The following is a 14,716-nucleotide window of genomic DNA, read 5'->3' as shown; positions in this document are numbered from 1 at the left end:
GAAAGCAAATAAATCAGTCTGTGCACTATTAACTTCTCTATTTTCCTCCGAGACTTTTCCTTTTTTGGTTTAGGTATCCATAGCTAGCCTAGATAGGGAGACTCAAGACTACCCACTGTTATTGAGGTTCAGTGAAATTTAGTGGAAAAGGCGTCAGGCTGTAGAGGTTTAATGCACATTTTAGTTGACGACATGTTTAAACACTTTTTTTGTTTGGTGTGTAGGCTACACATCTTTATAGTGTGAGGATGGAAGAATTACCTCAGGCCCCAACAATGAAAAATGAAAACTAACATGGTAAAAAGTAACCATTATTTATTTCCATGTATGTTTTTTTGTCAAAGCCACGGGGAGCCACTGGAGAGAGGCTAAAGAGCTACATGTGGCTCCAGAGCCATAGCTTGCCCACCCCTGGTTTTAGACCCCAGGCTCCCAACTCTAGATCTCCTGGACCTACCTGTTCATATGCCACTTCTCTCTGCTGTAGCCAGCCCGTTCTCATTTTAAAGTTGTCAAATACTGCCGCTGTGTCAGTAATGTTGACGCAAGACACCTTACGCCAAAAGCCACCTTTCACGGCGGTATGATACGCAGCTAGGTGGTGTCAGTAGGCAATGACACACCACCAGTCAGCTGGCCAGCACCTGTCGTGTCAGTATGATATGCAGAAAAGTGGCGTAAGTTCATAAAGTGGCAGGACAGCACCTGTCGTGGGGTTTGATATGCCATTGGACAGCGTCAGGTTAAAACACTACCAGTAATGACATAATATAAGGAGCTGGAAAGGGGCTGTGGATGGGTCCAACAAACTCTGGACTTTCACCTGGGAGCCTGGTGTTCACTTCCTGTATGAATATAGAACCAAGAACCAATGTAGATGGTTTTTTTCCTAAACCTAACCATGTGCTTTGGTTAAGGTCCCAGTGTTGAACATCAACAGCAGATGTAGAAGGATACGTAGTGTGTAATATGTAGATGTGAAAGGTCACTGACAAAGCAGCAATATGTGACAACTTGGGATAAAAATGTGTTGCACACCTGAACCAGCAAAAATCACACTGTTCAGTCCACATATACCCACTCAAGGAATCCAAATGACTGGAAGGAAGGAGTTCTCACCTGATGACATAGAATATTGCTGTCAGGACAAGTTCGTTGTGAACAGCGATGGCCATGTAGCGAGGCTCGTGGAACGCCGATGGCACCGTCCTCACGGCGTAACACAGATACACTGCCCACAGCAGGAAGAGAAACTCAGCTGTGAAGTGAGAATGAGAGAGAGGCAATGAGCACAATGAACACACGGGCCAAGAAATCATTTTTATGCAATGCACGAGCTTTACAGGCCCAAAAAAGGGGACATACACCCACCAACCAGCCACTTCACAGTTCAGTGCTCTCATGGAGCTGGTGCAAACTATTGTACAACACAGGTATACAGGAAAATGCCCTGTTTAACACAAGCTATCAGACTCATTTGTAACAGCTGTGGCTGTATTCTCTGGACAATAAATGAATTCCCTGTGCACCTCCATGGCAACCCCATGTAATGTCTCCTAGGTAGCCAACTCCACAGCAATAAACACGCTGCCTTTTTTTTCCATGAAAACCTGTTGCCATTATTTTCACATTTATAGTGTCGTCTGTTGAACTGTGGGGAGTGAATCACATGTATTTCTCACAATAGGAACAACAGTGAGCATTAGATGCAATTGGCCACTTATTTGTTAGAGTTGTGAAGGGCATGTAAAGGTCAAAATATCTGAAATGAATGAAAAGCTGAATGCTAAATAAATCCACATTTTTTTCAGGCTATTTCAGGTTATTTATCTGTGTCCTAAAACCTTATATTCTTTTTTTTATGTATAACAATCTGACAGAAGAATATTTCAACTGGTTTCCCATTGAAATCAACTTGTTTCAAGTATTTTCTAGAAATAGGTGGACCTTTGTTGCACGACATACTCCTTTCTTTCTCTCTCCCTTCATGTTCTGTCTGCCTATATACTGTCAGCTTTCCAATAAAGGCAGAACGCCCAAAAAAGAAATGCTTGTCTCTATTTTGAAAAAAGACAGACTGAGGGAGGCAGATCATTTACTGCAGCTTAATACATCAGTTTTATTTCAATAATAAGAAAATGTTAGGTTTGAAAACCTCTCTGGCTGGTCTCCATCCTCCTCCAGCATGACAGCATTGATTTGATTTTTAAAGCTAGTTTAAAGCAGCTGGACTGTTTATCAAAGAAGCTGTATGTGACATTCAGTGCATTAATATAGCACCAAACAGCCTGTTTGGTGCTATATTAATGCACTGAATGTCACACACACCAAACAGGCTGTTCTCATGCAGTGTTCATATGTATATCTACAACAAGTAATGCACCAAAATTCGTTTATATCTCACATAATCACGAGCCAGCAATTCATGTATAACCCAAGTGTTTTGGAAAACTGCAATAATGTGACAAATGCACTGATGGGGGTAAAGAAGGAGGCGGTCTGTGTAAGGTTGGGATGGTGGATGGGTCACAAAACACAGGACTTTCCCCTGGGAGAAAATGAACTTTGATTAATTTTAAGGTAGGTCATCATCATGTTCCTTTTCCTAAACCTAACATACCTAACTTAACTTGCGTAAACCTAAGCTACGTAACCTTTTTGTTATCAAATGTGGAGCACTAATTTGTTAGATAGTATACGAACCATTGTATGAGGATACGCTGCAGCAGACAACTATTTTCGATATCAAGATATAGAAAAGTCATGGTGTCCTGAGCAGAGAATGAGGTTTCCAAGTTTCTATGTTCTTTCTTTCTATGTTGTGGTAGCTGGTCCCACTGCGCACGTGAGACTCTGTGTCTGTATTCCACTGGCTAGCTAATCACTGCCATTCTGCACTGTGCTCATATGGCAGTTACCGCTGATTTTGGGACAGTGGCGGTGCAGAAGTGTACCCAGAGGAAAGGAAAATTCAAAATAAGATCTCTTCTTTGTCTAGCTAATTTCTCCTAGACATAACAGAGCTTCATATAACATCAATATGAGATTTTGGCCCTTTTCACACTTTTTCCTCTCTCACTGCAGTCATTTTTATTTGTCTGAAATGATCAGCTTTTCAGATGACAGTAAGATCCAAAAGAAAACTTGATTGGCTTATAAATAAGCCTGTGCATTTCAGACATTTTATCTGTTCTCAGAGTTGAGAAACCTCTGAGAAGCCTATGAGCACAGCAAAAGAACCCCTGCTGATTTATTCTTTTGCTCCTTATTTCTCCTGGGGGGTGGAGGAGAACATATCACTATTTAATCATTCTCCAAATAAGAAGCTAATTTTTTTCTGATAAGATAAAAAAAAAAACAGGCTGTTGACTCTGGGTAGTGCCCACCCTTTGGTTCTCCCCCCACACTGATATCTAGTGTTCTCCCCACTGTTGCCGTTGTTAGCACTGTTTATTAAGTTAGCATTGTTAGCTGCTAGCTGCCGGCTCAGCCACCTCCATGTTGGGAACCACATGCAGACAACCCCATACCAGACTCTGAATCATAGCTATGCCCTGAATGTTACATACAGCTCCTTTAATAACACATTAACAATTATCAGTGCTTACTAGAAAGTATGAAACCTTTGAAACTTTATCAATTAGAATTCACAACACTTGAAGAGGATGACCACAAGCCAAAATAATGATTCATTACTAATTTATAAAAAGTTACTAAACAATTTAGTCATAAGTCCCGATATATGAACGTTTATTTTTTAACTTGTTTTGAAAAATAAGACAAAGAGGACTCCATTATCCTTTATAAACCAGGAAATATTCTGGTGAGTCTGCAAGAATACAATAGAAATTTAATAAATGGAATATCATGTTTTAGATAAAATGCACCAGTTCAACATTAAAGCTGCAGTGTTGTTGTGCATGCTTGAGCTAAACATTAAACCCTTACTGGTTCTATTTTTTTTTTTTTTTTTTTTTACATTTTGTAAAGCAAAAAAAGTAAAATGTATTACAATTATACCCCTGACTGCGAGTGAATGCAGGTGCAGATTTCTACATCAGAACGATTTATTGTGCCCGGCTGTGTGTGTAATTTATGAGCTGTATGTAGGTGACGTCAGAGCTGACTCACAGCTCCCTATTACCAGCCTATTTTTACCCTCTAATAAACAGAATGAAATTGTGACTTCAGTATACAGTATCACAGCATGAAGCCTCTGCTGGGGGTCCATCTGTTTTCCCAGAAGTCAAAAAGGATTGCAGTTCTCTCTCATTTAAGCCTGAGTCAGCAGACGTAAAACAGCATGCAGATTTCCTCAATGCAAGATGCGGCTCCCCTCCGAGCATCTTTGATTTCTCATCTGCCTTTATCAGTTACTGGTTGCCTTCTCCACCATGCACAACGCAGGAAAATATCCAAAAGTGAAGTACCGGTGGAGAGGATTAATGTCTACCTTTGGGAAACGTAAGAGCATTGCCTAATGTATGGGGAAGCAAACAATTTTACTCATCCAGCCCTCACTCTCTTTGAACTCCAAATGCTATCACACCAAACAAATTACTTCTTGATTTTATGCCATGAATACCTCAAATAACCCACTCACTGTGGTGTTCGCACACAGAGTTCAGTGTGTATAAATCAATCCAGAACACCCTATGGAGGTAGAGGGCAGTAGCGGGGCTTACCAACAGCCATCATGTAGTCCCAGCGATCCAGCAGGCACATGCTGAACTGCAGCCCATCAGGCGTGTAGCCCACGTCAATGAGAGCCAACTTCCTGTCCGGGTTCTGACAGACGGCAGATGTCCAAGCCACCAGGAACCAGCAGACGATGAGCAGGATGATGCCCAGCAGACGCAACACTCGCCAGCTGGTCATATAGGGGATTCTCTGGGCGGTGCGGGAGAGGAACACCTTCAGCACCCTGTGGGGGGGAGATGAGATGCTCATTTGAAGAACATTACAAAAAATAATCACTGTAGATAGTAATAGAATAATTTTCAAACAGTAAAGACAGCATCAAATCAGGGAAAATCTTTACTCTTTCTTCCTCACTACCCTCTTCCCCCGAATGTTCCTGAGGCCTGCTTGTCTTAGTGAGTTCCTACATGCCCAGAATTCCCTTCAGCAGCCCTTATTACCTGTGCATTAACCTGCTGCTGTCACTATGTGTAAGTATACATGATGACAGCAAACTAGAATTACCGCCTGGCATTGTGCCTCCGTGAACTAGTCAAGTTGCTTTTACAGTTTACATCCACGTCTGTCAAGACTCGTATGTAGTCATGCGGGCAGACACTGTTTTATTGGATGTTGCTGCAAAGAAGCTAAAAAAATAAAAACACACCTTTCCCCCAGCAGCACAGAAGATCCATATAACCAGCACAGTTTCAAGATGGACACCCAAGATAAGTGTCACCAATTCAGTATTTCACCTTCTGTTCCTGAGTTATGACATTGAATAAAGGTTTGAAAAGTGTTTTATGCAGAACATTATGATGTCACAGTGAAGTTGACCTTTGACCATTTTGGATAAAAAAACCCTATGAATTCTTGAGTTATAGCCAAAAACCTGTTATGTGAGGTTACAGTGACCTTTACCTTTGAACTTCAACCAATTCTGATCAGTTCATTCTTGGCCAAGTAGAACTGTCCAAATTTGAAAAAAATCCTTCAAGGTGTTCTTGAGATATCGCATTCACGAGAATGAGACTGTTGCAAGGTCACAATAACCTTGACCTTTGATCCATTTCGAAACAACCACTAAAACATTTCCACTGACCTCCATGCTGCTTTCTACTGTTAACTAAGTTGTTTTCTGGCATGTTTGTGCTGTCGAAGGTGACTCACCAGTAAAAAAATAGAAAGGCATACTTGTCCACATGCAATGACAAAGGAGTAAAAAAAGTGTATTGTAGATATCTCACTATGTAATCGTGGTAATGTAATGTAAAATGCTCTGCAGCAGGTATTAACTATTGTTGGGTGATTTCACGAGTTTGACATCAAAAGTTTGAGAGTAATCTTACCAGAAGAGTGACAGCATTGGTCGCTACCTCCAAACCTTTGAATTGATATATATTTATGTTTTTTCTGACCAGGACCTGTTGCGGCTTTGCAAAGATGGTGCAAAATTAACTTTATTGTCCACTGGCCAAATGGCTTGTGAATGTTCAAATTTTACCAGCCACTCAATAAATGATTGTTGTATTTTTGGCTGGAAAATGAAGCAATTCTACCAGCCACTTGCATATTTTCAGCATTTGGTTGGTAGACGGTGCTACTCTTTTGTACCTTGTTTGCAAATAACGACTTGTGTCTCAGAAGCAAAGGAGGAGGGAGTGTGACATGCCATTAGCGCTCTTAGCATGATGTCAGATTACCATTGATTTACAACTGAAAGCAAGCCCAGAAATACACAAGCTTAAGCTTAAGTATTTATGGATGTATTCTTCCTTCAGTTTTAATATAATGCAACACAGCAGAATTTCCAGCTCTGAAATGCCACATTATTTTCAGCAGTTATTTCTATGCATTCTCCATGACAGTATGCAGCTTTAACTCAACAGACAAACACAAAGGCTGTGTAACAGGAATTAAACTGTGCTCATACACATGACCAGCCGCTGCTATTCTTAGGCTCTGCCCTTCACGCACATTGATGAAGTGTCCACTGCGCTCCCCACTAATGAGCCCCCCATCAAAAATTGATCTGTGCAATATGTTAACTTGCACCTCTAAGGGTTTACTCGGCTCCCGCTCGCATTAGCCACATCCTCTTAATCAGCATCTTCATTAGGCCTTTTTGACAGATTCACCTGACAAAAAAGCCCCCTCAGATGAACAATTTCAAGTGCATTACTTTAAATACAGCAGACCCCCTGTCTCATTATCAGCTATTCAGTGCTGGATAACCTCCCTCTCGTCTCTCCCTCACTGTATCCTGCAGCAGTCCTTCCCCGTCCTCTGATCTCACACACATTTATCTCACTGTTTTGTCTCTAGCCAACCATCATTCAATACCACGTTATATATGGAGATCATTTGGGGCCAAAGCACCCCGTGTTTTTTTAATTACCTTCACTTGGCATTTCCCTCTTTCACTTAATGAGGCAGTGAATCCACCCCTAAACATGTGCAGCAGTGTAGTCCGGTGATGAATTAGCAGAGGAACGTGCTGCCTTGACACTTCATAAGGCTCTTACTTTTACAAGGAGTTAAGATGTAGACACAGTATAATTGCACTTAAAGAGGTCAATATAACCCGATAGGCATTTCCTGGGATGGATAACAATGTTGGACAAATGGCTTTGTGTGGATGTGTGTGTATATACTATGTGTATATATGTGTTACCTGTACAACTTAAGAGTCAGTGTCCCGTAGACGGTGGCAAAACCCAGCAGTCGAACCCATCTCAGCAGGATGCAGCGGAAAACACTCGGCTGGAAATAGAGAATCCCGACCTGCAGGAGGACAGAAGGACATAGGTTGTGTAAAGAAACAAAGTAAAAATAAGTAAGCCAGCCATCCAGCTGTGAGTGTTTCCCATCGAGATGATAATGGGCCCTCTATCTTTGGTAAAAAATGAAATTGAAAGTTGCTGCCTGATTGTGCCATCAGTAGACGCTCTCTGAACAGTGGAGTAATCCTATTTAAATTTTGCTTAAATGTTTCTCCCTCACATAAAAGTACACTAAAACACAAACAATGTCACGAATAAATGTGCAAATGCAAGTGGTGGAGGAAGTATCCAGATCTCTTACTTAAATAAAAGTACCAATACCACACTGTAAAATTATTCTACTCATAGTAAAAGTCTTGTAATGAAAATGAAAAGTATGTGAGTACTCAGCTAAAGATGATCAAAATAATTGCCAATTAATTTTCTAATCAATCAACTAATAGTTTCAGCTGCATTTGTATATTTTCATATGGTTTGTGTGCAAAAATCTTAAGTTGTAAAGTAACTAGTAAATAAAGTCATAAAATAACTGCAGTACAATTAAAACAACCATATTTTCCTCTGAAGTCAAGTGGAAAGTGGTACAAGATAAAAATAATCAAATAAAGTAAAAGTACTTCAGATGTGTATGTAGGTACAGTGCTTGAGTAAATGTACTTATTACATTACACCATTACTAAAAAGTAGTGACATTAATCTGGCTTTGTTCAAAATGGATCTTGCTGTGGGATTAAAAGAGTTTTTGTAAATTCTCTTCTTACACTTGGATACAGGATTTTGACAAAACACAGTCAGCTAAATACTTTCACAGTAACTCACTGCACCTCACTGCTTGTCTGCTAAACTGCCTCAAACACACTGCAATGTTGTAGCCAGCTGTGAAGTCCTTTGAAGTTGTACTAGTAAACAAACAAGTCCTTAAAGTGCAATCGTTGCATAATACAGCAATTAAGCATTTTAGCATACTGTGTACACTGTGACATCTCAGATGTCCAATTTAATCAATGAAAGGCTTTGAAAAAGAAAAATGAAGGTGATTTAACATCTACAACATTTACTGTAATTGGTATGAGTAGTAGTACCACTGATATCACTACGGGACCTGCCATTACCTCCCTGTCTCCTAGAAATTAGGTTTGTATATTACTAAATTGCATTCATAACTACATTGTGGTGACAAGCACTCTGGTTAAGGTTAGGGAAAGATCATGGACACATGTTAATAGAAAAGGTAATCATAAACAAAAGAAAAAAAAAACACATTCTCAATGGCCCTACATGTCAAACGATGACGCTATAGGTACCCCCTTCAGCATCACTTTTTGACTCTTGGGGATGGCGTGTCAGTTCACACTTGTTACATGCAGTGTATCTTTTCAAAACAAACTTCCATTTTCACATGAAAAGTACAGTTTCTGCTCATTAAGTTCATACAGTCTCTTTTCAAAATAAGCTTAGAACGTAGGTTAAAAAACTTTGTTTATAGGGTTACTTCCTCATGTTTAGGCGACAAAAGCACGTTGTTATGTTAAAAAACACATTCTCACTCCCACCTCGTCACATATTGACGTACTTGGTCTTTTTCACATCCACATACGACGTGCAAGGTACCCTGTGTGCGTTGGTTGTTGACGTTCTGGGACACCGTGTCAAGTTGTCGTCTTTCAAGATACACTTCCGTTTTCACAGGAAATCTAACACTTCCTTTTAGTCTCTTTCACAATAAACACACTACGTTGGTACAGCACCGCAAATTGATGTTTTTTTTTCCTTCAACACACATGGTTGGGTTTAGGCAACAAAAGCAGGTAGTTAGGTTTAGGAAAAAAGAACAGAGTTTGGCTTTAGGGTGAAAGTTGGTGTTTGTTGGATCCATCCACCACCTCTCCTGCCCAACCCCCACGGACTCTGCCACCTTAACTAACTTGCTTGCTTGACATTCTCCGTTTTTATACTTTCACCAGTTGCTGGGAGCATCAAAAAATGTCACCACCTGCTGCATCTCATACCACTACTAAAGGATGCCTCAGTGTTTCCTCATTATGTTTATAGAAAATGTAATTTGCTCTGCATTTTGTTTCCCACAAACTTATTTGCTGTTTCTGTCTAGCTGCATATAAATGTAATTTCTTGGAGACAGGGATGCTATCACTGCAACTATTACTAATATTAACGGTGGTAAAATAATTTCTGCAGTGGCATTTTCTGAAGATATTTACATGCAATACATCAAAGAAAAGACATTTCTTTGGCTGTAACGGTTAAAACCACATAGAGCAGTGAAGTGCAGTGTCGTTTCATAACCATCCTTGGCATCACTCAAAAAACCAAATCCATCTGAGCCCGCTAACATCATACAAAGCTTGCCCTTGAGACAAGGAGGAGGGCTTCCACCCATGTTTGCAACAAAGACCTAGAAACATACTGAAATGGTGCCCATCCAAACCCACAAAAAAACACTGATGGTCTTCCAAAGACATGAAAAGCGCCAAAACAAACACACACAAAAAAGAAACAAACATCTGAGGCAACATAATTATCTGTCCGCTGCAGATGTGCAGCGATTTCCCCTGTGGGATTGTTAATGTTAATCGGATTAGCCGAGGCATTATTACGCTCCCTCAGGCTGCGCAGAAGACGCAGGCATGTGGATATTTTTGCTCACTAGGTTTGAGTCAGTCAAGGGACACGGAGGACCCCATGGGAGTAAGGGTGGCCCACATCCTCATCTGCTCACAGATGCCGGTCGACCAAACACAGAAACTTCTGACTCAAACAAAGCTCTAGTTGACTCAGCTTTGCAAAGGGAATGTGGCACAGAGCAAATAATGAATAGATGAGTGCTCGGTTGTTAATCTTAAATGCATACAGGGTGTTTCATGCTGAGTTTTACTCTAGGCAGGATTGAAAAGCCTCTGAATAGTACATTTTTGACTATCCATGGACACCAGAACTGACAAGGTTAAAGAAAATATCTAAGTAACAATGCATGACTGCTCCTCAATGCCATCTTTTTTTTAAATGAAGGGAAAGGGACAGGAGCCGATAAAGAGATAGCAGGCTGGGCCAGCACTGAGCAACTTGCTGACGCACATTTAGGTCCGCAGGGATAGAAGAGGGCACAGGAAGATGAGTAAAAATACGCTGAGGGAAAACACAGCTCATGACTCCGTTTTAGATAAACTTCCAAATGGCATCTGGATTGTTGTCACGTGCCAGTTTAAGGCTGGAGTTGTTTGTGATGAGATAGAGACGGGGTGGTGTTATCAGCAGCACTGCTCCCTCGAGGCCCGACTCCAAACGATCTGAATGAGTCGTCATGAAGTTTTTTAACACATCTAGCTTCTCTTTTAATGGTGCGATCTCACCTGCTGTTTGTTTTCACTGGTCAAAACCACAAAGGAAAAGTTTTAGATTTAGTTGTTTTTTCACATTCGCCAACAATAAGCCAGACTGTGCCAATGAAGTTGTTATAACACAGTTTTGTAAGTTATCATCACACAAAACATTTTGTACAGCATCGCTTTTGTCTCTTGGAGGCCTTTCTCCTTACAAGTCTGTTTAACGTTGGTATATGTTTCTTGGCCCACAGTTTATATGCAGGCCTTCTATCTTGCTTTATAATACTAACTTTGTAACTCCTAGCAATTACATCTCTTAACCCCCTGGGACCCTGCATCCTCATATACGGAATTACATTTTGGGTTTCCTGCACCTTATACTTCTTTCTGCTTAACTAAGACCTGATGTTCTTGTTTGTGGACACTTGTGCGAGAAATCAAAACACACTAATCCATGTAAAAACGATGGCAGCCATCTCTGCCAATCAGTCTTCAGCTGATTCCGATACAAAGGTGGACAAGGTACAAAACCTGATATGATTTTATGTTGATATTTATGCTTAATAAAGTTTGTAGTTTTTATTACGGTATTATTGCAGCATTTCACACCGGCCAATTAGGTATGACGGACTACAGACAAAAAGGACAATACTAGATTGGAGTATGGATGTCCTCATATGAGGACATAATTTAAAGAAAAATAAAATACTTCCTGTTTAAAGACACTACTTCATTTTTCATAACTATCAGGTTCTACTAGTCCCAGATAGCTAGGAGAAATTAAAAATGTGTACCAAACAAAAGCACAGGTCTCAGGAGGTTGAAAAGCAGATATTATTTTTAGCCACGACAGCACCGAAGCTGGAGGTGGTAATATTGCTCGGACCACAACTTGGTTTCAGACTAAAATACCTACATAAATATTTGTCAGCCATTCATGGTGCAGCAAGGATGAATCCTAATGACCTTGGTGATCCCTTGACTTCACTTCTAGCACCAGCCCAAGGTCAGAATTTTACTGTCATTGCTAGTTTCAGACCGACACTGTTGTCATTTTCATGGACAGCACCCATGTTGTGTAGGTATCAAATATATTTGCAACCATCTGTGTGTCCATGGGTGTGAAGGTCTTGAAATGAGGTGTGGTCAGGCACATTATTGGCATGTTGCCATTGACCAACAAAAACATGGTCTAAAGTCAGAATGAATTGAGTATTTCCTGGGATATGAAGGGTGGCCTCTGTTTGTACTGTGGGAAAAATAACTGCATTACTACGTGTGATGTGTTTCACTGGACAAAAGGTTTGCTGTTCAGAAATCTCAGTAATTTTATCTTCATGTTTCGTCGGGCAGGTGAATCCCTATTAAGAGAGACACTGTGTGCATTTACACACAAGAGGCAACGTTGCTTCGTTGATTATTTCAGAAGCTAAAAGTTTAGTTCTGTTTCCTCTGCCAATTAACTACAGTTTTTAGTTTCACTGTCTAAATGTCCCACAATATTTGCTGCAGTGAAATTACTGCTCTTACTCTTAGCAGAAAACCATTCGCTTCTCCAATTTGCCGAATCCAACAGGTAAATAGCAGTACGCAAGGTGCATCTAGGACCATGAGATGACACTCTCATTGGTTGAAATCATGTTATGTCCAAAACACATATTAATTAGTTAAGGGACTAAATTCAACCCTTTTGCCCCTTGCGCCTTACTTTGTGCCCAGATTATGCAACCACTTAACTAGCAAAAGCGGTTTAACACACCCAAAATGCACTTTAGACCATAAACTATAGACAGGGTTCCCACACATTTTCATGGACAAAATTTCAAAACTTTTCCATGACTTTTCAAGGATCCTAATAACAGTTTTTGTCTTGGCTGATGTTTTTCAAACATATCAGATTAAATTTCTATTCAAACATAATTTCAGCTAGTTGGCATGCATGATGGGAGAGATGAAATGTGGGGAGAAAACGAAGAAAGGTACGAGATGGTAAACAAAATGTCACACTCTACGCATATTACATTGACAGCAACAGAAAATAAAGTTGCTGTTATATTACATGAAGGGTTAACCACGGAAGATTACGGTAACAATTTTACTACGCACAACAAAAGTCCATTACTTTTCAAAAACTTTCAATGATTTTTACAATGTCTATGACTTTTCTTGGCATAGAAAACATGATTGCAAAATTCCATGAATTTTCCTGGATTTTCATGACCCTAGGAATCCTGCATATTATTTATATAGGGACCTTGTCTTGTTTAGCACATTAAGGTTTAAGCTTTTCAAACAGTTATTGCTTGTAATCGGATGTCAGCATCTGTCTTTTTATTTCACAGGTAGTTGCATTTCAAGATGAAGCAGGGAACCTACATGGGCTCTTTTAAAACTCTTGGGGTCATGGGTTCTGTTTGATATATCTTTGAAAAATCTTGCATAAAAAGAATATCCTACTCAGACTCGCACGGCAGCTTGACAGATTACAACAACTCTGCAAGTGCTGAAATGAGAATTATGGAACCAGACATGGTTGAGAAACCCCGCTACACTCGTAACAATGACACAATGTCACTTTTGACAAAGTACACAGCAGCTCACTTAGAGAAAATGCATTTTCAGGCAGCCTCTTCGCTGTGATTTGGTGCCACCTGACAGGATTATTATTTACCTTTTGAGACAGGTGACAAAAATGCCTAATATGCTCAGTTTCCATGCAGCTTACACCACACGTTGAAGATTCTGATGAGTTTAATTTTGTCCAAGAAGAGGATGGTCAGAAAATATTACAGAATATGAAGAGGCTAAAATTCTAGATCCACTGTAACACAAAACCATCAACCCATTCCCTCTGGACTCTCCGCTTTCCTCAGTTCATCTGATACAATAAGGTTTATCCTTATCCCCCACTGTCCTTATTAATGTTCAGACCAATGGCAAAAGTAAGCAGTCGTTGTCCTCAAACATTGTCATGACCCTCTGACCACACACTTCTGGGCAGAAATTCATTACACAAGCCATGCACTTTCCATCAGTAGGGTTTCTGGGAAGAGACTGGCAGTGATCCCCCCGACAGGTTTCTCTTAACGCCAGTGTGCATAAAGAGCAAGATCAGTTTCTGCCCCCCTTTTTCTTTTCAAACCTTCCATTAATAATCAATGCTAAGTGCTGGGAATCTCAGATTCAGCACTGTGGGAAGGGAAAGGGATCAGGCGTTGTGTATGCGCATGCAAGCATGCACGTAGGGGTACTGAGAGGATCAGGGTGCTGTAAACCTATCTAATGGACATCAATATCAAGGAGACAATTATCAACACACTTGCTACTCTTCAGCAGGCCTCCCCTCGTTTGTCTCATCTCAGTTACAGCATGAGTAAAGGCTTCTGGAAATGCTGAGTGAACGTTGCCAAGAAGCCCTCTCAGCAGCCGCTATTACAATTTTCTGATTGTTCTACGTTTAAGATCAGTGTTACAGATGTATTCATTCATTCATTCATCCTCTAACCGCTTCATCCTCTTGAGGGTCGCGGGGGGGGCTGGAGCCTATCCCAGCTGACATCGGGCGAGAGGCAGGGTACACCCTGGACAGGTTGCCAGACTATCACAGGGCTGACACATAGAGACAAACAACCATTCATGCTCACATTCACACCTATGGACAATTTAGAGTTATCAATTAACCTAGTCCCCAATCTGCATGTCTTTGGACTGTGGGAGGAAGCCGGAGTGCCCGGAGAAAACCCACGCTGACACGGGGAGAACATGCAAACTCCGCACAGAAGGGCTCCCACACCCGGGATCGAACCGGCAACCCTCTCGCTGTGAGGCGACAGTGCTAACCACCACACCACCGTGCCGCCCCGTTACAGATGTATATCTGTTTTTAAGTGCTACAATTTCAAAGAAGTTCTT

At 40.8% G+C, this 14,716-nt stretch overlaps 1 protein-coding gene across 2 annotated transcripts in view; it reads right to left on the bottom strand.

Annotated features, from left to right (window-relative positions):
- The window catches only part of gpr158a (G protein-coupled receptor 158a), a 100,344-nt gene that overhangs the window by 14,191 nt on the left and 71,437 nt on the right, over window positions 1-14,716 (bottom strand). For both annotated transcript variants that reach the window (XM_050056612.1, XM_050056613.1), the window contains exons 6-8: window positions 7,355-7,464; window positions 4,686-4,924; window positions 1,120-1,258 (exon numbers count right to left, since the gene is read on the bottom strand). In XM_050056612.1, the coding sequence (XP_049912569.1) occupies window positions 1,120-1,258; window positions 4,686-4,924; window positions 7,355-7,464 (488 nt within the window). The remainder of the gene's footprint in view (window positions 1-1,119; window positions 1,259-4,685; window positions 4,925-7,354; window positions 7,465-14,716) is intronic.

The sequence above is a fragment of the Epinephelus moara genome, chromosome 11, assembly GCF_006386435.1.
Source record: "Epinephelus moara isolate mb chromosome 11, YSFRI_EMoa_1.0, whole genome shotgun sequence".
NCBI classification, from domain to species: domain Eukaryota; kingdom Metazoa; phylum Chordata; class Actinopteri; order Perciformes; family Serranidae; genus Epinephelus; species Epinephelus moara.
This window is presented reverse-complemented; position numbering and strand designations above follow the sequence as displayed.